Source organism: Urocitellus parryii, chromosome 12 (assembly GCF_045843805.1).
Source record: "Urocitellus parryii isolate mUroPar1 chromosome 12, mUroPar1.hap1, whole genome shotgun sequence".
Classification (NCBI taxonomy): domain Eukaryota; kingdom Metazoa; phylum Chordata; class Mammalia; order Rodentia; family Sciuridae; genus Urocitellus; species Urocitellus parryii.
Genome location: NC_135542.1, coordinates 21851123 through 21875084, shown reverse-complemented (window position 1 = coordinate 21875084; position 23962 = coordinate 21851123). Strand labels below are relative to the sequence as shown.

Here is a 23962-nt window from a genome sequence, read left to right as displayed (position 1 = left end):
GTGGTGGTGGGTTCTCCCAAGCACGCTTGTCGTCGTTTGGCCGCAGGAAACAGGAGAGGCAGGTGAACAGCAGTTGGCATCGCCGTACCCTCCACGTGCCAGTTCCCCGCCTGTGTGGATGCTGCAGGGGAGGAAAACCTGTGTTTCTTTCTGGCGTCCTGATTGTTATGGATCTGCCTGGTTCCTGGGGCTGAAGTGATGGAGCCCTGCTGCTCTGAGCAGAAAGCCCTTCCAGAGTGTGGGTGGGGCTCTCCCTGCACAAGTCCCTGAAGTGCTTGGGGAAGGGGAAGGCATCTGTCACCAAGTGATGGGCAGGACCCTCAGTGTGGCTCTCGCTCCTTCTGGGGCTGGCCCTGGTGAAAACATAAGCCAGGGAAGTCCCTGTCCTGCTGTGTTCTCGTGGGTCTTTTCTTCCAGCCCTCCAATCCCTCCTGTAGGAAATCCAGTTTCCATGGAAGTGGTTTAACTGTCGCGTCTCCTCCTGGCCAGGCGTTCAGGTGCCCCTTTCATTCTTGCTGACGTCTGGGGAATCTATCTGCGCCTCCCGCCATGCAGCATGACCACGCTTCTGGTTCCCTCCATCGCTCGGGCAGGTGGCTGTCCTCCTAGGTCTCCATAACTGCATGCGAGGGAGAGAGTTGGACAGCGACATGGCTCAGGTCCTGTCCATGTTGAATGCTGGCGCCTTCCTAAGGCACCGAGAATGTCAGAAGGGCAGGTTTGGAGCGAGCTTCAGCATTAGGGACGGGGATGGCTCTGAGGACCCTTCGCAGCCCACAGGGGAGAGGGAGAGTGGGCAGGTTTTCCAGGGCCTGTGGGAGGGGGGATGCCACCTGAGGCTAGCCTGATAGGCCACAGAACCAGAATGGGCACCTGGGAAACATGACCGAATCCTCCTAGGATGCCTGCCTACACCTTGCATTGGTTGTACTCTTCATACTTCGTGACCTGCATCATCATCAGCAGCCACATCTTCATGTCCATCTTCCTGGCCATGGTCTACAACAACGACAGGAAGCACCTGCAGGTAAGTGCCTGAACCTGGAGCTGGGGGCCAGGAGGTGGGAGCGCCTCTGCTGACCCTTTGGAGGCATCCCCTATTGTTTACTTGGGTGGAGCTGACGGCTCCTTTGACGTCTTGCTCCTTTCTGCTCCACGGAAGTCTCTTACCAGTCTTCCTGGTGGGGCTCAGGATGTATCCGAGGAGATCCGAAGGACAGTGGTTAGCCAGGATACCCACCCTTGTGTGGCAAAGCTCCTGGCTCTGCTTGTTGCTTTTAATGCCTCCCGAAGCTCATGGCTCTTTGCAGTGTGCATGTGCAATGGGACTGGGGATGTTCTCCAAGCTTCCACCCCTTCCCTCTCAAACGGAAGGGAACACTCTAGAGCCTGCCCTGTGTGGTCTGCTTGTGACCACTGGCCTCCTGGGGGCAGAGGCTGGGCAGAGGTTTCTGAGTGCCCGGGTGGTAGGGAGCTGCATTTGCCTGGAGCTGCCCAACGCCCAGCTGTCCCACTCCCTCGCTGCACAGACCTTCTTTTACTGTAAAACTTACTGCACAGAGAAACCTTTCCTGAAAGGTCAGTTTTCCTTCTGGCTCTTGACTTTTTGGTCCTGTTTTGAATTTCCTGTTGCTGAGGGGTGTCCCCACTGGGGGCAGGTAGAAAGCTGGGGAGAAGAACAGGGCTTGCGGTAGAGGGCAAGAGAGCAGTGGAACTGAGTCTCAGAGCTGGACTTTGAAGACATTTGGCTCTATCAGGGTCCCAAGGAACCTCGGGGCCTCCTGGCGCCAAGGCCAGGCCTCCCCTGGTGGAAGAGGCTGCTCCTCAAGGTCTGGGTCTCTCTTCTCTTGAACTGCTGGACAAACAGTTGATGTGCCTCCTACGCCTCGAAACCAGCCTTCCTTAACATGCATCATCCAGCACACATGTCTTAGATGTGCTTTTTGTGCCTGGAACCACCCAAGGTTCTGTGGAATCCACAGTGACTGAGATCCTTTAAGCTGGTACCGTCCAGCTGTGGGAGCCCATCACCTGGTTGCCGTGTTGCGGGACACCCTCAGGGAGCAGTAGGACTGGGCGCGGAAGCTGGACGGCTGGTTCTAACCTGAGGGGCGTTGTTGAATTTCCTCCCCTTCTGGAAAGTTCCCTGTGGTCAGACCAGATGGCAGCTGTAGGAGTCCAGCTCCCACAGGGGTCTCAGGAGGAGACGAATGGATGGTGAGGAGTCTTCAAAAGGGGGTGGAGAGACAACACAGACACCAAGATGAAGGTGCTGAATCCAATCTTTACTTGTGAAGTTAATCATATATACTTTTCATTTTGGCAGGCTCACAGTACTTTGTGGTTACAAAACAGAAATCATTATTCAAAGAAACAAAGTATTACATAGCTACAATTAGAATAGAAGAATGTATCTTGGCTTATGCATAAGCAAACATTTTTACTTTCAGTTCACTTTGCTTTGAGCTGTTTCCACTTAGTTTTTAATAATAGTTAGAAATGTCCCAGACTACTGGCCTATACCTTGACTATTCTTTCTTGACTAGAATTGGTGCCACGGTTATGGCAAGCGGTTAACTTGAAAAGGGAGGCTACTAATTTTAATCAAACAAGAGCAAGAGCACAAACCATTGTGCACAGGAACAAGAACAAGTTGCCCAGTACTAAGCACTAATCTGTCTTCTTAAGATTAATTATTCTTCTTTAGATTTTAATTGAATTTCTCAAAAACTTCCTTGACTGTTTTTCCTACAGGAGGTTTCTCCTAAACATTAACAATTTACGTTCCACAGTTGAATCATTGCATTTAGAGCAAACAGATCTATTCTTTAGAAGTAGTTGCATTAATTGGGAAATTCATGTTTTTTCCTTCATACTTAATGGTCATATGAGAAGTCACAACTAGACTTATTAAAGGAATACAAAAACAAACCAGCCCATTCCCAGAAACATACTGCGCTCCTCCAGAGGATGGACACTTGGCACCATCCACCTCAGTAGGGCCTTGCCATTGCCTGAGTCAGGGGAGGGGGGCAGCAGGCAGCCTCCGCTGTCTCCTCGTCTCTCTGGCTGTCTTAATGGAGCCCTGTGTCCCTCTCCCTGTGTCTCTGTCCCCTCAGTGGTGCCCCAGCCCCTTCCTTTCTGGAATCCTTCCTCTGGGGTGGAGTGGAGTCTGGAGCCTTCTGCTGTCGGTCTGTTTCTCACCAGATTGTCCTCCACAGGTTCCCTCATTGACACTGGGTAAGATGAGTCTGTGACAGCAGGCGTGGTCAGCAAAATTGACGTGGAGCAGGGAGGGTGGCGTCCTGGTCATTGGCTGACCCATCAGTGCCTCTCCCTGAGCTCCTCCTTGACCTCCACGTGTTGGGTGTTGAAGAAACGGACATCTTCTTGAACTTCTCTTAAAATACCCAACTCTGCTTTTCTAAGAACGGGGTTCAAAAACTGGCCTCCCTGAAATGTCCCCAGGTGCTGGAGGCATTCCGCCTTCTGAAGGTCAAGGTGGGCACCGAGGTTGCGGTGAAGGAGGCTGCGTGGAAGCAGCTGGTGAAGGTGGTGGTGCCCGACATCAGCACCTCCCACCTGGAGCTACTTCTGAGGACCTCAGACGAGGGACAGAGGGACACGTGGGTAAGGAGCCATCACCTCTGATGGCCCTCTTCACTGTGCTTCCCAAAGCGATGGGAAGCTGGGGATGTGGCTCAGTGGTCGAGCGCCTGCCGAGCGTGGGTGAGACGCTGGGTTCGAGTCTCAGCACCACATAAAAATAAATAAATAAAATAGGGGTATTGTGTCCATCTACAACTTATAAAATAAAATAAAATAAGCGATAGAAAAAGCAGCAGCGCTGCGCAGTCACTCAGGATCTGAGGTGTTGGTCCCAGGATCCCTGTAGACACCAAATCCCAGGATGTCAAGCCCCATGGGGGGTATGGCAGAGCAACTGCACAGAACCCAACACATCTTCCTGTACCCTCGGATCATCTCTAGATTTCTTATAGTAGTTAATGCTGCAAAAATCCTTGTTACACTAGTAGTGACAGGAGAAAAAGTCTGCACGTGTTCAGTGCAGACACATTTTTTTTCCCTGAATTTTTTTGAGTTGAGGTTGGTTTAGTCTGGGAATGTGGAACCCACAAGACAGAGGGATGACTGTTATTTTAATTTAAAAATTTTATAAAAAAATGGTAGTGAGGATTGAACCCTGGGGTACTTAATCACTGAGCCACATGCTCAGCCCTTTATCTTTTTTATGTAAAGATGAGATCGGCAGAGTTGCTGGAGCCTCACCATGATGCTGACCCTGACCTCGGCCTTGTGATCCTCCTGAGTAACTGGGATCACAGGTGTGAGTCGGCAAGACAGGTCCTCAGGAGTTAGCCAGCTCTATTTTGTCACTTGAATCATGATTATAAGTTAAATGAGACCAAGGTTCATCTGATTTGCAAAAGGAATTAGTCATGGCCTTTTTTATAAAGATCCATCCATGTGGTGAGGAGAAGATGCCAGCAAGCTGCTGGGTTGAACAGACTCCCCAGTATTTTGCCTTTAACAAACAGCTGCCTCAATTTAAACATCACTCCTGGGCCAACCTGTTTTTGAGGAAGATAACCAGTCAAATTTGCTGGCTTTCGGGTGGTTGATTATGTTTCTCAGGATACAGCAGAGCTTTCTGCTGACTGGTGGCTCCTTCCTTAAGTGCTACTTTCAAAAGACAGTTTTAATAATACAGGTCTTCAATTACACACTTCACGCGGTCTCACCTCGGAACAGGTGAAGGAGGGAAAGGGTGCTGTGGAGCGTCCCACGTCCCCACTGGGTCAGCAGATGTGAGGACTTGTGGATTCCAAGGCTGACACAGGAATCCTGTTAGCACCCAGAGTGTTGGAACTTGAATCCAGTGTTAAACAGAGAAGCATAAAATATAAGGGCAGAAAAAACGGGTGGAGTAGAATTATAATTTTTTTTCCTTAGTGATATCTACTTTTTGTGGTCTCGAATGATTTCTTAATCTTTCCTTTTTTTAAAAAAATGATTTTTTTAGTTATAGGTGGACACAGTACCTTTATTTTATTTTCATGTGGTGCTGAGGATCCGACCCAGTGCCTCATGCATGCGCTCTACTTCTGAGCCACACCCTCAGCAGGCTTAATCTTTACTTTTTAACTGATACATAATAACATAAAATTGTGTATATTTATGGGGTACCCTGTGATGTTTTCACACATGTGTACATTGTGTAATGTCTTATACTTGTTAATAAAGAGAGTATGAGGCAGGCAGTGTGGTCTACACTAAGGATGGGCCAGCCACAGTCCACTGGCCAAGTGGGGCTCCCTGTTTTTATAAATGAAGTTCTATTGGAACACAGCCATGCGCATCCATTCATGTGCTTTCTATGGCCTCTTTCATGCCCTAATGGCAGAATCAAGTAGTTCTGACAGAGATGATGGCCTGAAAAGCCTAATGTAGTTACTATTGGACCTTTTAATGGGAGCTTGCTGATGCCTAAACTATGACATTACATGGCAGATGGGTACAAATTCCTTCTTAACAAAAAATTACTACGGTCTTGATTTTCTTTGGTCTGTCCTATCTGCTGAATCTTCTGGATTAACACATACACATTCAATTCCATCCACTGATGACATTTCTTTAAGTTATATGCTGTCACTGGACATTCATTCTTTAACTGCTTTGGGAACAGGCCAAGTGGGAGAGAGGTGACAGGGTGGTGGGGACATATGACCCCAGGCATTCAGCAGCTCTTGGGACCATTGGCTCATCAGTCAATGGGTCCAAGTGGTTTGAGAAAGCATACCTGCATTTCAGCCTGGGCTGGAGGGTGAGCGTGATGAGGCCATGGGTTTGAGAGTTCGTGGGAAAGGACAAGGCAGTCAGGTGGGTGGAGAAGAAGGTCAGGGCCCAGGTAGAAGTACATAGGTTTCACCAGCTGCCATGGTGCATGCCTGTAATCCCAGCACCCAGGAGGCTGAGGCAGAAGATCCAAAGGTTAAGGCCAGCCTCAGCAATTTAGCGAGGCCCTAAGCAACTTAGCAAGACACTGTCTCAAAATAAAAAAATAAAAAGGGCTGGGGATGTGGATCAGTGCTTAAATGCCCCTGGGTTCAATCCCTGGTACTAAAAAAAGAAGAAGTATATGGGCTTCATACGCTTTGGAGGTGGGGAGAAGGACCGGCAGGACACATCAACATGGGCAGCGAACCTAGGTGGGGAGGAATGAAGGGACAAGAGACACAGCAAGATGACAGCAAGACAGGAGTCTGATCAAGCTGCAAACTTTTATTGTTCACACAGGGGTATTTATATGCTGGGGATGGGGAAGCTCTCTAATCAGCAATTGCTGGATGTGGGTGGTAAAACTGCCAGCTGCAAGATGTCTGATGATCCTGATAACCGCAGGATGTTCCAGGGAGATAGGTAGCTGCAGGATGTCTCCCAGGCAGGATGTCTCCCAGGGGGCTGTTTCTTGTAAATGTCAGGCTATTCTTTGAAGGAGAATTTCCTTCTAGCCCCTGACAGGTCAGGGGATGGCCTGAGGGCAGAGTGAAGGGCGCTGAGTGAGTGGGTAACATGCAAATGAGCAGAATACTGTCCTGCTGCCTTAAGTGGGTGGAGGGTCTGAACAAGGGCGGGCAGGTGGGACGCTAGGAGACAGCAGTATGGCTTCTTGCCCTCGGGCTCCCCCTTGTGGGGGCTTCAGGTCTTCCTCTGTGAAATGCAGAGCTCAGAGTCTACACCAAATTGACTTCACCCTGGACCTTAGTGAAACATGGATTTGGCATCATTTTTCTGTTGCACACAAAATGAACTTTCTCCGCTTGGCTGACCTCCTCAATGTCCAGGTGGTCACCATCAACATCAGGAGACATCTGCTAGAAGCCTGGGTGCCATGGGTGTACCAGTCGTCTGCAAGCCTCTTGGTCCAGAGGATGGTCTGGCAAGGTGAATGACACAGGGACAGTTTTGCTTTAACAGAAGACCCTGCCCACACCGCCTGCCCTGAGCATGCCACATTGCTGAAAGGACAAACCTACAGCCTGTCACTGCTTTGGCTTCTCAGGGAGGCCTGGAAAGGGGTCAGGACACACTGTGTGGGCTCTCCTGGGAGAACAGGCTTCTAGAATGTGCTTCTTCAGGTGATGTCTCCCAGGACACTCAAGGACCATGGAGAGGTGTGCTCCCTGAGCCAGGGAAGCTGATCCCTCTCCGAATTCAGGAGGTCCCGGCCCCACCAGCGTAAACACGAGGTTGACACAAATCTGGCACTTTGATTCTGTGAATTATGGTCAGGACTGATGAGTCAGCTTTGTTGGGATAACTGCTAAAGGAGGACTGTGTATCCCTTAATTTTCTAGCCGATGGCCTCCAGAAAGAGCCATTTATCCTGGTTTAAGGTCTTACTTTTAACGTGTGCGGCCTATTCTCAGCCATAGTGGCCTCTTGCTTTCTTTACATTTAATGTTTCATAAAGCAAATGGCTCCGAAGCCCCTGAGACAGGTGAATGTCCCTGTTAGCTGCCTGCATTTGGAATTTATCAAAGACCTTTACACGGAGACTCTTTTCTGTCAATTTCAATCTTGAATCACAGAAGTGCTCCTCACAAGGGAGGACACTAGGGTGGCCTCTCCATGCTGGCCCCTACCTGTGCATATGGCAGGCTCCCTGGGGCACCTGAACACCTGGGGCAGCTGTGCAGGAGCTGGAAGGGGGAGCTGAAGCGGGGCTGCAGGCTGGCTTGTTCACCCACTTTATCTCCAATCTTAGGAAGCTAGACCTGGAAGGTGTGCATAGGGAGTAGGTTTTCTGAAGCTCTCTTATTTAAGGCTGCGATTTTTCCTGGGGACATCCCGGACCGAACCCTAACCACCTCCCTGCCCCCTGATTCTGCCTCAGCTTTCATCTGACCCAGGTGTTGCCCCCTAGGGGAGCCTGGGGAAGCTGCACCTCTCTCCCTCCTTGGTTCCTCTTGGGAAAGGAAGGCTGCACCAGGGTCAGCAGAGGCAGATGAATTCCAGCTCTGCTAGAACCTTCCTGGGTGAGGAGTGGTGTGTGTTGGGGATGCTGAGAAATAAAGTCTCTCCGGTAGGGCCCTAAAGAGGATCGCACTCCTTTCGCTGAAATGCGGGGTGACAGGGTCTCTCTCTCTCCCCCCAAGGCAGGATCTTTGTCTGGGTTTATGATGTCGTCATTCTAATCAAAGGCATGTTAATTGCCCTGGATGAGAAGAACCCCTTCATCTCCTACGCCGCCGAGTGGCTTTTCCTTTCTCTGTAGTTCTTGAGATCCTCCTGAAGTTCTACACGCATGAGCCCAGAGCCTATTTTGAAAGGAAGCAGTTCTGGAACTGGTGAGTGTGTGTCCTAGGGAGGGGACAGGGGACTTCCTGTCACAGTTCAGAGACACGGCTGCAGGTCTCCAAGCTCCACCTGTGTAGAGGCATCTTATAATGAGCTCTTGGAGGGGAACCCTCTGCGTGGGTAAAGGCCGAACTTCCCAAAGTCAATTTGAACTGTCTAATTAAAATGAGAACCACAGTCCTTGACATCTTGGAGTTGGGAAGGATCTTTAAAAGAAGGAAGCCCAATGTTTTTCTCTACTTTCTCACAGTACTTCTTTTTTAAAAAAATATTTTTGTTCTTTTTAGTTATAAATGACAGTACAGTGTATTTGGACCTATCATACATACATGGAGCATAATCTCCCATTCTTGTGGTTGAACTTGGTGGTATGGAGTTCCACTGGTCGTGTATTCATATATGAACTTAGGAAAGTTACGTCCGATTCTTTCTACTGCCTTTCCCATTCCCAGCCCCTCCCTTCCCCCCACTCTGCCCTCTCCAACCTGGTGATCCACCCCTGTCCCACCTATGGTCACTCATAATACTTCTGACACCAAGTGTGTGTTATTTTTTCTCACACCTACCAACTGTCCAACTCTCTGGTCGTCAATTTTGTGTCCTGCAATTCAATTAAATTTGGACACAATTTGTCCACAGTTAGCATCAAATACCACAGGTTGAGGGCTGAGCCAAGACTGAGGACAGTCCCCAAGACTGTCCTCTCTCCAGACACCAACTGCATGTCCAGATTAACACCTGTGCTGCTGACTGATCGCCTATAAATCAGAGGTGACCAGAAAAACACTTCGGTTACTAGATTTCTGGTTGTTGTACAAGGGTACAGCAAGGTCAGCCAGACTGAGAGGTGCAGGGTGCAGGAAAAGGGGTGCGCAGCTCCCATACCCTCTCCAGGTGCGCCCTTCCCTGCCCCTCAGTAACCCAGAAGCTCCTCCAACACTATTGTTTTTTTGTGGAGGCTTCGTTATGTGTGCACGACGGATTACACATTGGCCATTGGTCATCAACCCAATCTTCAGCCCCTCTGCCCTCCCCAGAGGTAGGGGACAAGGATGGGGGTGGGGCTGGAAGTTCTAGCTCTCTGATCCCCTGGTAGGTTCCCCTGTCGATTCACATCCCCATCCTGAGGGGCTTTCCCAGGGCGACCTCATTAAGCTCAGGTGGGGTTGAAAAAGGGCTTGTGATGAATAGCAAAGGATGCTCCTTCCACCTCTGTCACTTATCACTGGAGGGACAGGGCTCTTAGGCGTTCAGGTCATGAGACTAGGGATGAAGGCCAGGCATCCTAGAAAATCATGGCCAAGGAGGCAATTCCTTTGGCAGCTTCCTTGGCCCGCTCCCTAACCTTACTTTCAGAAACTCAGCCTGTGTGGCTGGCCAGCAGGCTGTTGGCCAGCGCTCCCCTGGGTGGTGGACGTGTCTCCCATGAGCCTTCCCTTCTCCAGGCTGCTGGTCTCCACCCTCGGCCCTGGTGCTGTGTGCCAGCCGGTGCGTCTTGAGCTGCTGTGTGTCGAGCCCTGCAGGGCACAGAGATACAAGCCACAGGCTGACTTTGGTGGTGCACAGCTAGGCGGGATCTGACCCCTGTGACCACTGCTCTTAGTGCCAGGAAACTTCTCCCGAAGTGCTGGGGGGGACCTGGTCGGTGTTTTCTTCTCCTTTAGCACCACTGTCAGGAAAGTCATGGCACGATGAATTCTACTTCCATTAAGTCGTAATGCACATAGTAAAATTAATACCAGGAAAGACCTACTGTGCATTCTGCAAGTATTCTTCACCGGATGGGCACAGTGGTGCACGCCTGTGGTCCCAGTGTCTTGGGAAGCCGAGGCAGGAGGATGGTGAGTTCAAAGCCAACCTCAGCAACTTAGCAAGGCCCTAAGAAACTCAGCGAGACCCTGTCTCTAAATAAAATATGGAGAAAAAAAAAAGGCTGAGGATGTGGCTCAGTGGTAAAGCACCCCCGTTTCAATTTCTGGTGCCAAAAAAAATAGAAAAATAAAAATGTTCTTCACCAGTATAGACTTTTGTGGAAGGCGAAGTGATGTGGGTTAGTGATTCCTGCATCTCTGCGGGTGACTCAGAGCAGCCAATGGATGATCATGGGATGGTTCAAGCCTAGTGTTTCTTGCTTCCCATGCAGTGACCTAAAAGTTCCAGAAATGAATTTCAGCACTGGCTAGTTATCTCACATAAGCTGTTGGTTCAGTTTTCTGGGGACCCATCAGAGCCTGAGCTTGACATGCCTCTCACTTGATTCTTAATGGACTTTGCTTTTGCCATTAGGTTTGACATGCTGATCATCATCGCAGCCTGATGGCCACGGTGGCTAATGCCACCATTCAGTCAGGTCAGTGCCTCCAGCTCTAGGCTTCACGGAGGATCAGGTGCTCACTCAGTTCTCTGTTGAAAATCCACCCTGCACTGTGGAGATTTGGGGGCCAGGAGGGGGGACACCAGAAAATTATTAAAAGTGTTCCGTATTCAGGTTGGAGGTGTGGTTCAGTGATAAAGCACTAATCTGGTGTGTGGAGCCCTGGGTTCAACCCCCAACACTGGGAGGAAATATATGTCTCTATGTGTACACACACACACACACACACACACACACACACTTATATCCAATGCTCTTGAGAGGGATGGTGTCTTTGTGTGTGTCTAGCCATGCAGTATTTTAGGGATTTTGCTTGTAGGAGTCCATCACTCCAGATTCTTACCTGGTCATCTCTCCAACACTGGGCCGTGTCTCGGGGCTGCCCTCTACCCTTCCATCTCCTGCCTGCCTTGGCCTCCCACCCAAGTCCTCCCCACAGCAGGAGCCTGCACCGACCCTGCCCCCGCCTCTTCCTACCAAACCTACCTCCACCCTTCGTGGGATTATTTAAGACTTCTTAAGGGAACTTGATGAAAAGAATTCTGGGGGAGGAAGGCTCGCTTGCAATGTGCTCTGTAGAACTGGAGCCACTTCCTGAGGACAGTCCGTATTTGCTCGCACAGCTCTGGGGCTGGGGGCTGGGGGCTAGGGACAGGGAAGCCTGGCCTCCACACTCACCTTGGCTCTGACTTGTAGGGATGGTTCCGGATTCAAGGCAGCACTTCTTTGTTGGTGCTCAGACCATTGCTCTCTTCTCTTTTCAGTGCTGGGCCTAGAACCCAGGGACACCCACATGCTAGGCAAGCGCTCACCACCAAGCCCCACTCCCAGCCCCCTTTCCCACCTTGACAGGAAGTTGCATCACTGCCCAGGGACCCACAGTCCCAGTCCTCCCAGGGCAGAGACTGAGGAAGCGCATTATTAAAGGGTTGTGTCTCTTACCAGCAAGAAAATACAACAGTCAGCAGGTCCTGGATATTGTCTTGATAACGAGCATCCTCTGGCTCCTAAGGGTCATCGTCAGCATTCAGAGGTAAGGGGGCCGTGGCATGAGATGGCTGCACTTGGGTGGTTCCCCAGGTCAAGCTGATGGAAAGCCGTCTTACATGGGAGCTACAAACACTCCCAACCTGGAACCAGGGATATAACTCATGTGAAGGGTGTGGGGTTCTCTGGGAACTGAGGAGGAGGGAAGCAGAGAGGAGCCAGAGGCTGGGTTAAGAGCACTCTGCTGTCAGCTCCCTGGGGACACGTGAGCCACTTTCATCCCTGAGCCTAGCCCTGCATGTGACAGCGTGAGAGTCGTCATGCTGGTGGCTAATGCTAACCCAAGTGTGTTAACCATTCCTTATTAAGTCCCACCCACAATCCTTGATATAGGAACTTTCTCTCTCCCTACTTTATAGGTGGTGAGTTGAAGCATAGAGAAGTTAAGTCACTCTTCCAGTGATGCACAACCAAGGTGCATACCCAGGAGTTGGACCCCAAAGCCCTAGATAAACCCCAACCTCAGTTATTATTATTATTTTTTATACTGGGGGTGGAACCCAGAGCCCTACACATGTTAGACTGAGTTACATCCACACCCCTTTTTAAAAATGCTATTTTTAAAAACTTTTTCTTAGTTGTAGAAGGACAATATTTAGTATTTAGTATTTTCTAATCTGGTGCTGGGAACGAACCCAGTGCCTCATGTGTGCTAGGCAAGCACTCTACCACTGAGCCACAACCCCAGCCCTAAAATGCGATTTTTAATAACATTTCAGTAAGGGGCTTTCTAAATTGCCCAGGCTGGCCTCAAACTTGTGATCCTCCTGCCTCAGCCTCCTGAGTAGCTGGGATTCCAGGCCTGCACCAGCACACCTGGCCCAGCCTCACTTTTTGGTTTAGGGCAGCTTTCCTTCCGGGGATGCCTGGCAGCCACCTCCGTCCAGGACTGGCTTGCTCCTCCAGGACAGCTTCAAATGGGGTCAACTTTGGTGGAGAAAAGCAGATGAGGCCAAGCAGCTCTCTATTCCTCGTCCACCTGACTCTCACTGGAGTTCTAGGTTATCATTGCTGCGGGAAGCTGCTCGTGACACCCATTCTGTGAGGCTGGCTTCTGCTACTGGCCAGGGCCACCATGTGGACAGCTGCAGGACTAGGGAGGGGCTTTATGGAAAACGGGCTGGCCTGGCGTCAGTATTGTTCTCCTCCTTCTCCTTTGCCTCCTGCCAGGAACTCAGTTGGCTCCTAGGTTCCGGGTGACGGTGACCACTCTGATCAGCACTGGCCCTCGATGATCACATTTGGTGGACTTGCCTTCGTGCCCTCCTTTGCTATTCGATGTGAAATCACTCTAAGCCTCAAGGCATGGGAGTATTAGACTCCAGTAGGGAGAATAAGTCAGTGAGTGGTATGGGTCTCCAGCGGCCAGTCTTACGGAATACCAAGTTTCTAGAAGCACTGGGCGCACTTCCTGGCTGCCATGTGGAATGCCAGCCGTCCATCGGGCTGACCCAGGCAGTGTCTTCCTCATCCCTGGCCCAGGGGATATTCTTAGGCCCAGGGGGATATTCTTAGCCAGCAGAGGGCTCACAGGGACATGGGGTCCTTCCAGCTCATGGCTCTGCCCCCGCCCCAGGCCTGAGACCCTGTGTTCTGCTTGTGCAGGGAGCCCCCTACTTCTCTCTCTCTCTCTTTTTTTTTTTTGAGAGAGAGAGAGAGAGAGAGAGAATTTTTTAATATTTATATTTTAGTTTTAGGCAGACACAACATCTTTTATTTTAATTTTATGTGGTGCTGAGGATTGAACCCAGCGCCTCGCGCATGCCAGGTGAGCACGCTACCGCTTGAGCCACATCCCCAGCCCCCTCCTACTTCTCTTGTTTGGTGCTGGTGAGAACAAGGTCATAAGAGGCCATTTGGGACTGGGGGCCTCTTTCTTAGAGCTCTTGAGGGAGCCTGAAGGGGTGCACATGCAGAAGAAGGGCATTTGCTTTTCTTTTTCTGTCTAACGGCAGGTCCATTAGCCTAGGAGAATGGCAAGTCAGCTGTAGGTCCCCCATTCCCAGCTCTGGGATGACGATTCCCAGAGGCAGCCATCAAAGCTCTTGTCGCTCTTCCTAAACCCTTCCACGTGTGCTGGTGTGTGGTGCACACCCCCAGTTCATTGTTCAATCCAGTGGGGTGATCCATGCACAGCAGCCTTGCCCAACTTCATTCTACAGCACATATTTGTCATATGCTTTGGAGGTACCTGCATCCAGGGAAGGCCACCATGATGGAAAGTGCCCCAATGGGATGTGGTGGTGCACACCTGTAATCCCAGGAGTTTGGGAGGCTAAGACAGGATGATTGCAAGTTCAAGTCCAGCTTCAGAAATTTAGCAAGGCCCTAAGCAATTTAGTGAGCCCTGTCTTGAAAATAAATAAATAAATAAAAGGGCTAGGGATGTGGCTCAGTGGTTAAGTGCCCCTGGGTTCAATCCCTAGTACCGAGAGAGAGAGAGAGAGAGAGAGAGAGAGAGAGAGAGAGAGAGAGAGAGAGAGAGAGAGAGAGAGAAGTGTCCCCAAAATAGAAGACTCTAGAACACCACTGACCAGTGGGTGGGCTTGCCTTTCGCCTTCACAGACCATGTGGTTAGACCATCCTTGGGCATGCATCTTTGTGTCCTCACACGAGTGTGAGTGTTGGGTGCTCTCCTAGAGGTGAGCAAAGGTAAATGGGTTCATGATTTGGATTGATAGTGACAACTTGCTTTCACAAACATGCTCTAGTATGGATTCCAAATGACATGTGTGATGTATGTTTCTCTGCTCACAGATGGATTTATTCACTGTTTCCATTCTCCCTAGATCTGATAGATGAGAAAATAGCACCATGCTGTCTTGACATGCATTGCTTTAGTTGCTCATGAGACTGAGCATCTTTTCCATGTGATTTTGGCCATTTATGCATATTTCCACTAACATCCGTGGTTCTATTTCTCTATTACCTTCACTTTTATTATTAGCGTTATTGTTTTTGGTACCAGGGATCCCAGGGGTGCTTGATAATGGAACCACATCCTCAGCCTTTTCATATTTTATTTTGAGACAGGGTCTTGCTAAGTTGCTCAGGCCTCGCTAAATTGCTGAGACTGGCTTTGAACTTGGAATCCTCCTGCTTCAGCCTCCTGAGCTGCTGGGATTTTAGTCGTGTGCCCGCAGGCCCAGCTGGTACTTTTACTTTTGATAGGATTTGTAGGACTCTTTGGCCTATTAAGGAGACAGGTCTGTGGTAATCTATGCATAAGACAATGACTTTTCCTTATCTGTCACTTTCCCCTCTCCCCACAGTCTTTTTTTGGGGGGGAGGCGGTGTGCGGCTATACACAAGTTTAAATTTATTATATAGTCAGACTTGTTGATCTTTTTATAGTTTCTAGGTTTCACAGCATGCTTAGGAAGCCCTTTTCCTGCCCCACTTTCCACCTTGTTACCTTTATGGGTTGGTTTTTGTTTGTTTTGGTACCTTTGCAGTTAATTTTGGCGTAAAGAACAGGTAAAGATCCAACTTCAGTTCTCCTTCACTAGGGGACTAACCTCTGTTGAGTGGGTATTTATCCCACTGCTGCCTTGCCAGCAGCTTAGTTTCTGACTTGGTAAATGTCCTGGGAGGTCCAGGGGGGTCCACCTAGCTGTGCCTTAATCTCTCCACCAACTACCCAGGCTTCTCTGGGGGACTGGCCGAGCAGCAATCCCTTCCCACTCACTCCCCTAAGCTGCATGGCTCTGGGCTGGAGAGGCCACCATCCTTGTGAACACCGCTGCCTTTCTGTGGGACCTTGGGTGCGTCTAGCGCTACATGCCACTTGCTTCTGCGACTTTGGGTGACCCCTGGTATCCGGCGCCTCCCACCCTAGGTGGTCTACTATGCGTTTGCTGTCATGAGGATGGAATTGTTCTGTGACAGAATCCGGTCCTTTGACCCAAGTTTCACTGATGCACTGGTGTGTGGCGACCTGCCCTTGAAGGGGTGGCATTGGCTGGGACAGGCACTGCAAGAACAGCTTCAGTGATCTGGCCGCTTCCTCCATGCTGCTGGAGGAGCTCATGGTGGTGAACCAGTGGCACGATCGCCTTTCTGGGGAGCTGGTGGTCTGGGCGCCTGCCCCCGGGGCGGTGTGTCCTGCTTAGTGACCTTGGGGTGCAGGAGGGCACCCTGAGCTCGGGCACCCGCAGTTTTCGAGCGCTGCTTCCTTAGTCGCCCGCTCATTGCAGGCGGCTTTGCCCTGGTGACCCATCAGGTGGTGAAACTGTACTGCATCCTGTTCCATGTCGTGGTGGTCATCCTCATCAAGTGAGTGTCCCCACAGGGTTCCCTGTGTTACAGCAGCTTAGCCTGCCATAGCCTAACTAACCCAGAGATGGGTTAGTCTGAACATTCCAGAATGAAACAAATGGGAGAGATGCACGGACTTGAAGGACAGGAGAGGAGGACCAAGGACGAGGGCTCCTTGGATCAGCGCAGAGAAGGTTGCACGGAGGCCTTCCATGTCGTGTAACCATGCCTGGCTACCCAGCAGCTCTACTTTCGAGAGTCACAGGCCACCCTTGGGCTTTTCTTTGGGGAGAATGAATGTTAGGACCATTGCCTTAGATCAGATTAAAGCCAGCCGGGAAGGTGCTCAAGCAGGAGTCTCTGTATCCCCTGAGTAAAGAGTCTAGTTTCTTAGCTGGAACTCGAATGTGGAGCAGGGCTCAAGAATGACTAGGAAATGCCTGGGCCCGAGAAAGGTCTCACTCTGGACCAGGAGCTGGGTCCAGCCAAGGTTTGCACACTCAGGAGGAGCTGGGGCCGAGACTCAGGTGAACGCACCCCAGCCAGCTCTGTCCTGCAGGGATACCTGCAGTGGAGTGAGCCAGAACTCTGTGCCCTCCCTGCACGGACCTGTCACTTTCCTCTCAGGTGCCCTCTGGACTCAGGGCTTCTTCCCTGGTGCCAATTACCTACATGAAATCCAGACCACTGATTACAACTAAAGGAAGGTTTTTTTGTTGTACCAGGCATATGTACAAAAAGCAAAACAATACCTACTAACTGAAATGATTAAAATAACTAGCTCTGTTGAGATTTGTCCCACCCTGGGGACAAGCCGTTGCTAGGAAATCAGATTGAGAAGTTTAATTTAAAGGAAGCCCTTGGATTAGATCACAGACCAGACAGGCAACAGCAGACACGCTGCTGGTGTCACATGGGGATGTTTCTGAGTGTGATCCAAGTTAAAGAGCCAGGAATAGAATATGGGCTGGCAATGACACTGGCCATGCCACCCAGGGCCTAAGGCCCCTGCAGCTGTCTCCCACAGATGAACACGTGCAGTTTCTAGCTGTTCAGTCTTGGTTTCCTTTGAAACAGCCATTTTCAAAAGGAACAAAATCCTGTCAATCTGGCTTTACGGATGCTCAGTTGTTTAGACACTTCAAGAGGAAGTTTGGTATTGGTTTCCCTGCTGAGGTCTGACCCTGGATCATTTTCAGTTTCCAAGTTTGGTATGTGTATGTGTGTAACTGGTCATGTAGGTTACAATCTTTATTTTCAAAATATAATTGCATTTTGGGGCCCCTAACCTAGCAATTCATCCTACAGATATAGTGGCACTCACACTCACTGTTTTGTAGTAAAAAACTGTGAAACCAACTAAGTGTCTCTAAATTGGAGATTGGTTAAATAAATAACAACCCATTCCAGCAGGGGAATGAGGTATAGCTGGGTCAATATAGATGGAAATGGGCAAGAAAACTGTGAAGTAATGATATACTTCATATTTGCTTATAAAAAGAACAGATAGATACCCAGCACCTCAAAAGCATCTTACCTCAAGCCAGTATCATGAAGTGAATGGATATGCACTGGAAAACCTGCCCCTAGAACAGGGGACAAGGATGTTGTGTGTCACCAGTGACCTCTTTCTCAAGGTATCATCAATGACAAGGAAAACCACAAACAAAAATTAGAACAATATAAAATAAGAATTGTTTTCATAAGGATGATTATTTGAAAACTTCAAAAGAATTAATTGAAAATCCTGTTTATAGAAATCAGTAGGCTTCATATATTCAAATTACCAATTGGAAAAAAATAGGGGGAAAATGATATGACTTAAATAGTAACCAGAAAAGTTTAGTCCCAAATGCTCAAATTAGCACTAATTAATAAAAAAAGGAACATTTTTGTGTTTTTCAGTTGAGTACAACATTTAAGACAAAGTCAAAAGCCATTTAAGACTATGAGTCTGAGTATAAAGCAAAACTTTTTAAAAAATTCTTCACAGCAGGAGAAATATTTACTAGTGCAGAGAGATGACACATTGGGACAAATATGTGTGCCTCATATACAAAGGACTCAGATAAACGAACAAGCGGAGCGCAAAGTGGGTGGAGGACAGAGAACACAGAAGAGCACACATGTGCTATAACACATGTACACGCACTTGGTCTACCCATCAGAGAAATGCCAAGGAGAGTGCCAGCAGGTATGGTCTCTCACCTGCCAACTGGCAAAGGCCAGAGCCCCATCTGTGCTGTCAGGGAAGGTGGGAAAAGGACATTCACAGTCTGGGGAAAACCCTGGGGGGCTACCAGTAGACACAGATTCAAAATTTTAAGTGCACTCACCTTTGACCCAGCAATTTTGCTTCTAGGAATCCATACTACAGATGTGCCACAATCAAATATCACACAGCCACTAAAAAGTATGAGGCCATTCTACAGTTACATTCCTGATCAGATATTAAGTGAAAAAAAAGCAAAATGATGCTAGTTCTATTAAAAAATGCAGTTTATAGAACCAATTTTAGAGATTCACACATACAAAAAATGGGCCATGGTTGCCTCCGGAGAAGGGTGGGAGGAAGCAATTCCCCTGTGCTCCTAGATGGTGTCACCTCAGATTTGTTTTTCATGGTGCTAAGGACACAAAGGGAGGGTGGAGGAAACCCAGCGGGGTTACAGGCCCTCCCAGGTCCTGGCCAGGAAAGGCTAAGTTGGTCCAGTGGTCTATACAGCTCATGAGAATTCTTTTCAAGATCTGAGATTTTTTCCATTGATGGTACTTTGAAGTAATAGGATTAGAATGCATAATTCATAGATAGCAAACAAAAATGCACCATAAAGGACATGAATGTCTGTCTGCCAAGAGGGCCAGCAGGTCTGCCCCATAGGGCTTGCCACTTTGTCTATTCTGCTGGATAATTTAATAAAAATTAAGTCACATGGATGTATTTCGTGAACTTTATTTTTAACAAACATTTATATCAACAATACATCTGGAAGAACATCAAGGTTCAAAGAAAGAGAATAGTATTTACAAAATGATTTCTGGGAAAGTGACCACAGTTAATTTTATTTTCTCAAACGCTTATATTCCAAGAGCAGCACAATGAGCCTATTTCGCAGGGTCTTGATTTTGTTGGAATAGTGCTGTTGAAACAGACTCTTCAGCTTTTACCTTAGCAAATCCAAAGGTGGAAGGTGATGGCAGTCTGGGATATTCAACATGGTGTGAAAAAACTCATCCCACACGTCCAGATGAGGAAGCCTGCAGAGAGAAAGTACCGGCCACAGATGGAATGCAGCCTGCTCTGGCCCTGACTGCCGCAGGTGGGTAGTGAAACAGAACTCTCACCTAAGAGCACTTGGCCATCAGGAGTGGACACATCCAATCTATCCCACATTAGAGAAATTAAAGTTCCAATTAATTGTCTCAACACACCTGGCTCCCAAAACAGGATTTAAGATAAGCAGTCTTAGCAATAACTCTTCAGTGAAAAAAAATCTATTTTATTTTTTAAAGGAAATCTATCTGTGCTGGGTGTTGTGAGTGCATGGAACCCCAGGGGCTGGGAAGCCTAAGGCAAGAGGCTCATGAGTTAGAGGGTGGTCTGGGTAACATAGTGCTACCTCTCCTCATTAAAAAAAAAAGATCCATTTGCTTTCGGCTCCTGTATCTACCATACTGTCAGCATCTTGTGATCTGGACACGTAGTTCTAAGGAGCCCAACTGCACATGTGCCAGACCAGGTGGACAGGCCGTCCTACTCAGGAGAGAGCTGACTGAAGAGCTCCGGCTACTCTAGTGGTTAAAGTCAACTAGAGGAGCTACAGAGCACAGAAAGATGGCAGCAGGGCCATGCAGAGGGCTGGCTTCAGGCTTTCCTTTACACAAGCGGCCAGAGGTGGAGACCTTCTGGATGACCATCTGGTCCTTCCATTATGAGCAAGAGGAAGCATAAAACACTTGTCAGATATAATGGCTCATTATGCAGAATAAGACATAACAGTTACCAAGTTTTCTCCAGGGACTGAACCTAAGCTTCACTATGTATGGCACAGGCATTTTATAAAATTACTGCCAATTTTCTTTTTCTGTTTTGGAAGTGAGTAGGGAAGGCCAGGGGAATCGCAGTTGAAATTATTCCCAGAAGGTATATATGCACATAAGATTCCATTTGGCTGCGCACAGAAGATGAGTTCACTTTTCTGTATGTTTTAAATATACCTCAAAAAAGTTAAGAGACGAAAGTGTAACTGGACAAGGAACAAGCATGTAACAAATACTTCCTATGCATTTCCTTGGCTTCTTACAGGAGAGATCTGAGGAAGGCAGGATGAGTATTATTTGCATCTCCACACACAAGAAAACAAGCAAGCACAGCCCTGAGGCTCTGGGACACCTGCCTGGGCGGGATGCCTGTCACCACCCAGGAGCTCCCAGGGGTTCTGTGGGCTACTGGCTAAGTGGGAAGCCCTGTGACCACTCCCTGCCCTGGGCCAGCCTTGTGCTGTGCCCACACTGCCTAAGGGATCCCCTTCTGCCAGATGGAACCTGTTACTACCCTAGTTATTCTCTTCCCACTGTAGCCCGATGCCGACACCTACCTTCTGAAAAGACCTTCAGGCTTCCAGACTCCTCCCTCGTTCTTCACCCTCATGTAGGTCCCCAGCAGCATGCAGTACACCGTGGCTGCCACTCCAAAGTAATCCACCTGGCAAGAAAGCGAGGTCCCATGACTCATGGCGATGCACACGTGATCCCATCACCATGTGCTAACATAGGCAGCAAGCTAAGTCACAGGAGTTTATCTTTGAAGAATTCTGGAAGTTGATTTCTGGTGGCTGGAGATTCAAGCAGCAGGAATGCTGCTTCTCAGTGAGGTGAGCAAGAGGGATTTCACTAAAATTCAATGCCAGACAGTCCTAGTGACTAATAAGAGACTCAGAAATTCAGGTACACCGAACAGAGACAGCACTGGAGCTGAGCTGGTTGCAGCAGTGGTGGTGGTTCACCAGATGGAGGGAGAATGCAGAGAAATACAACAGGGAGGTGTGCTGTGAGAAAACCTGAAATCAGAAAAGCAGCCTGCACTGAGCTGATGCGGAGGTGATGGAAAGTGCTCTGTGTTTCTCAAACAGCCACAGGGAGCTGAGGCGGGGAGCCTTGAGCCTCCAGCTGCAGTTCCTGCTGCTGAACAGGGAGAGCAGCGCCAACACTGCCACGCTCTCAGGTGAGCACCCACCTAGGGTCTAGGCCTGGGTCTTCCTAGCAGAACGTGAGGGAAATGGACACCAGGATTGTACCCAGGGGGATCCACATCAGAAAAGCGAAGGAGAGCTGAACTCATCTTCTGTGCGTCTGGTGCTCACATGACCAGCTGAGGAGGGTCGGGACTCGGAACGGGTGTATGTGAAGACGCCTAGGGATTAAGCCTGGGCAGGCGCATTCACGGGCGAGAAAGAGAGAGAGAGAGAGAGAGAGAGAGAGAGAGAGAGAGAGAGAGAGAGAATGTGTGTGTGGGGTGTGTATGTGGGGTGTGTGTGTGGGGTGTGTATGTGGGGTGTGTGTGTGGAGGAGGGGTGGCTCCCCTTCCTCAAGAGTAGAATTTTTGTGAGGCTCCTGAGATTCGGATCCCTTGACAGAGCTGGGCAACTGCCATGCATTAGCAAATACTACCAAACAAAGTCCCCGAGGCCCTGTTAGATCTAAGCCACTGGGCCCCTCATAGAACTCTGCGGCAGCACCCCTGGAGTACCGGGCCTGTGCAGACAGACTCCAGTTGACAGCTCCCTACCTCCCGCTGGGCCACTCCAACCAGCCGCTCAGGAGCAACACCAAAGGTGTAAGGAGTTAACAATCCCAGGTGCTGCTGGCCCCCTGTGTCATAGCCCAAGAAGAAACAAACACGGGTGGGCACAGCAGTGACCACACATTCTTGTTGACTATTTTGATCACCTCAGTGGAGATGATTCCTTCTTCTTCTTCTCTTTTTTTTTTTTTTTTTAATTAAGAATCTTTTCTCTTTTTGGGGAGTGTGTGTGAGAGAGTTCTTGATGTGACAGAGTTCTGATTGGTTCATGGACATACACACATATTTCTTTCTTTCTGTTTTCTTCTCATTTTTAGCATGCTTTTAATGTTATTTTTCCTTGCCTTTTGAGGATTAGGGCTTGGGGTTCGTATATTTCGGTTTTGTTTTCTTTTCATTGGTTTCTTTCTCTCTTCTGCTGACAGTCAAATTCTCTTGTTTTCTTTCTCTTCCTTCCTTAAAACCATCACCTGCTACATCTCGTCTTCTTCCTGTGTTCACTTTTTTGAATTATAAACACTTTGACCTTCCTATCATGTTTTCTTTTCTCTTAATTAACTGTATTTTACCAAATTTAGCACTAATTGGTTATATAACTCCTTTCCCACCATTAATGCTGTTGTAATGATTACTGCTGTGGATGACATAATTGGCACCTGTTGTTTGCTTTATTGCCAGAAATAGTTCATGGCTACTTATTTGTTTGGCAATAGACCACACCATTGTTTTTTGTGGTAAATGACATTAAATGTCATAGTAGATATTTATTTTAACAGAAACAGATATCTACTTTAATGCTGTCTGTTGTTTGCATCAGTTGTTACTATTGTTTGTTTTACCCTATCCTGAGAGATGCTGGGAATTCACAGGGTGGAGATTCTGCTGCTGAATTCAACTCGGCGACAAGACAGCACACCTTGCTCCATGCACATGACAAACATCAGCTATACTTTAACACAAAGAATAGAAGAAATAAAAACTCAAACTAATGATCAGGCTCCGAATAGAAATGGCTAGGGGTTGTCCTTCAGGTCCCACTACAGACATCCACTGCTATACCAAAAAAGAGAATTAACACAGAGTCTGTGGATACCACATCTACAAGGGTGTCTCAGTCTAGATAACTTGAGGACACTTTGGCAAGTAAAGACTGAGCCCTAAAAAGGCCTACATGTAAGAGTGGCAGAGAAATCCACCCCAACAGATGTAAAAAACCCAACTCAGGAATACAAGAATAATGAAAAAAACAAGATAACATGATACATCTTAAAGTTCATAATTCACCAGCGACTTACTCCAAAGATACTGAAGTGGATGAAATATCAGATAAAGAATTCAAAAGAATATAAAAATGACCAATGACTTCCAAGAGAACACAGAAAAAACAGAATGAATTAAGGAAATCAGTACAGGATATGAATGAGAAATTCAACAAAGAGAGAGAATAAAAAAGAATTAAACAGAAATCTTAGAAATAAAGACATAATAAATCAAATAAACTGTCCAGCTAAAAATCTCTCTAACAGAGTAGAAAGTTCTAAGGATAGACTCTTAGAGCTGGAAGACAAAGTGGCTAGTCTTGAACATTCAGATAGTGTTAAAGAAAATACATACTGACATTCAGAATAGACAACATTAAGAGACCAAATTTAAGAATCACTGGAATTGAAGAGGGTTGTGAGAATCAGGCTAATAGGATGGATAATCTTTTCAGGGAAATCATTATATTATTATTAATATAATAATTTGGAAATTATTATAACAGAAAAATTTCCAAACCTTGAGAATCAGATGGACATCCAGATATAGGAGGCATTCAGAACCCAAATAGACATGACTGAAAAAGAACCTATCCATGCCATAATATAATTAAAATGACTAACACAGAGAACAAGGATAAAATTGTAAAAGTCTCAAGAAAAAAAAATCAGGTCACATTTAGAGGTAAGCCAATCAGAATCACTTCTAATTTTTTAACAAACTCTAAAGGCCATAAGGTCTTGGAATGATGTGGTCTAAGTTCTGAAAGAAATTAAATGTTAACAAGATTGCTAGAACCAGCAATACTATCCCTCAAAATTGAAAAAGAAATAAAAACC

The 23962-nt window shown here is 48.0% G+C and overlaps 1 protein-coding gene and 1 pseudogene across 1 annotated transcript in view; one reads left to right on the top strand and one right to left on the bottom strand.

The window, feature by feature from the left end:
* Positions 1-10698: 10698 nt before the first annotated feature.
* LOC144249604 (two pore channel protein 2-like) lies at positions 10699-16082 on the top strand (annotated as a pseudogene).
* Positions 16083-19052: 2970 nt separating this feature from the next.
* LOC144249817 (mitotic checkpoint serine/threonine-protein kinase BUB1-like) overlaps positions 19053-23962 on the bottom strand; it is a 48988-nt gene continuing 44078 nt past the window's right edge. Inside the window, 2 exon segments of the mRNA XM_077792023.1 lie at positions 19053-19318; positions 20659-20765. Of these exon segments, the coding sequence (XP_077648149.1) occupies positions 19123-19318; positions 20659-20765 (303 nt within the window). The 3' untranslated portion in view covers positions 19053-19122.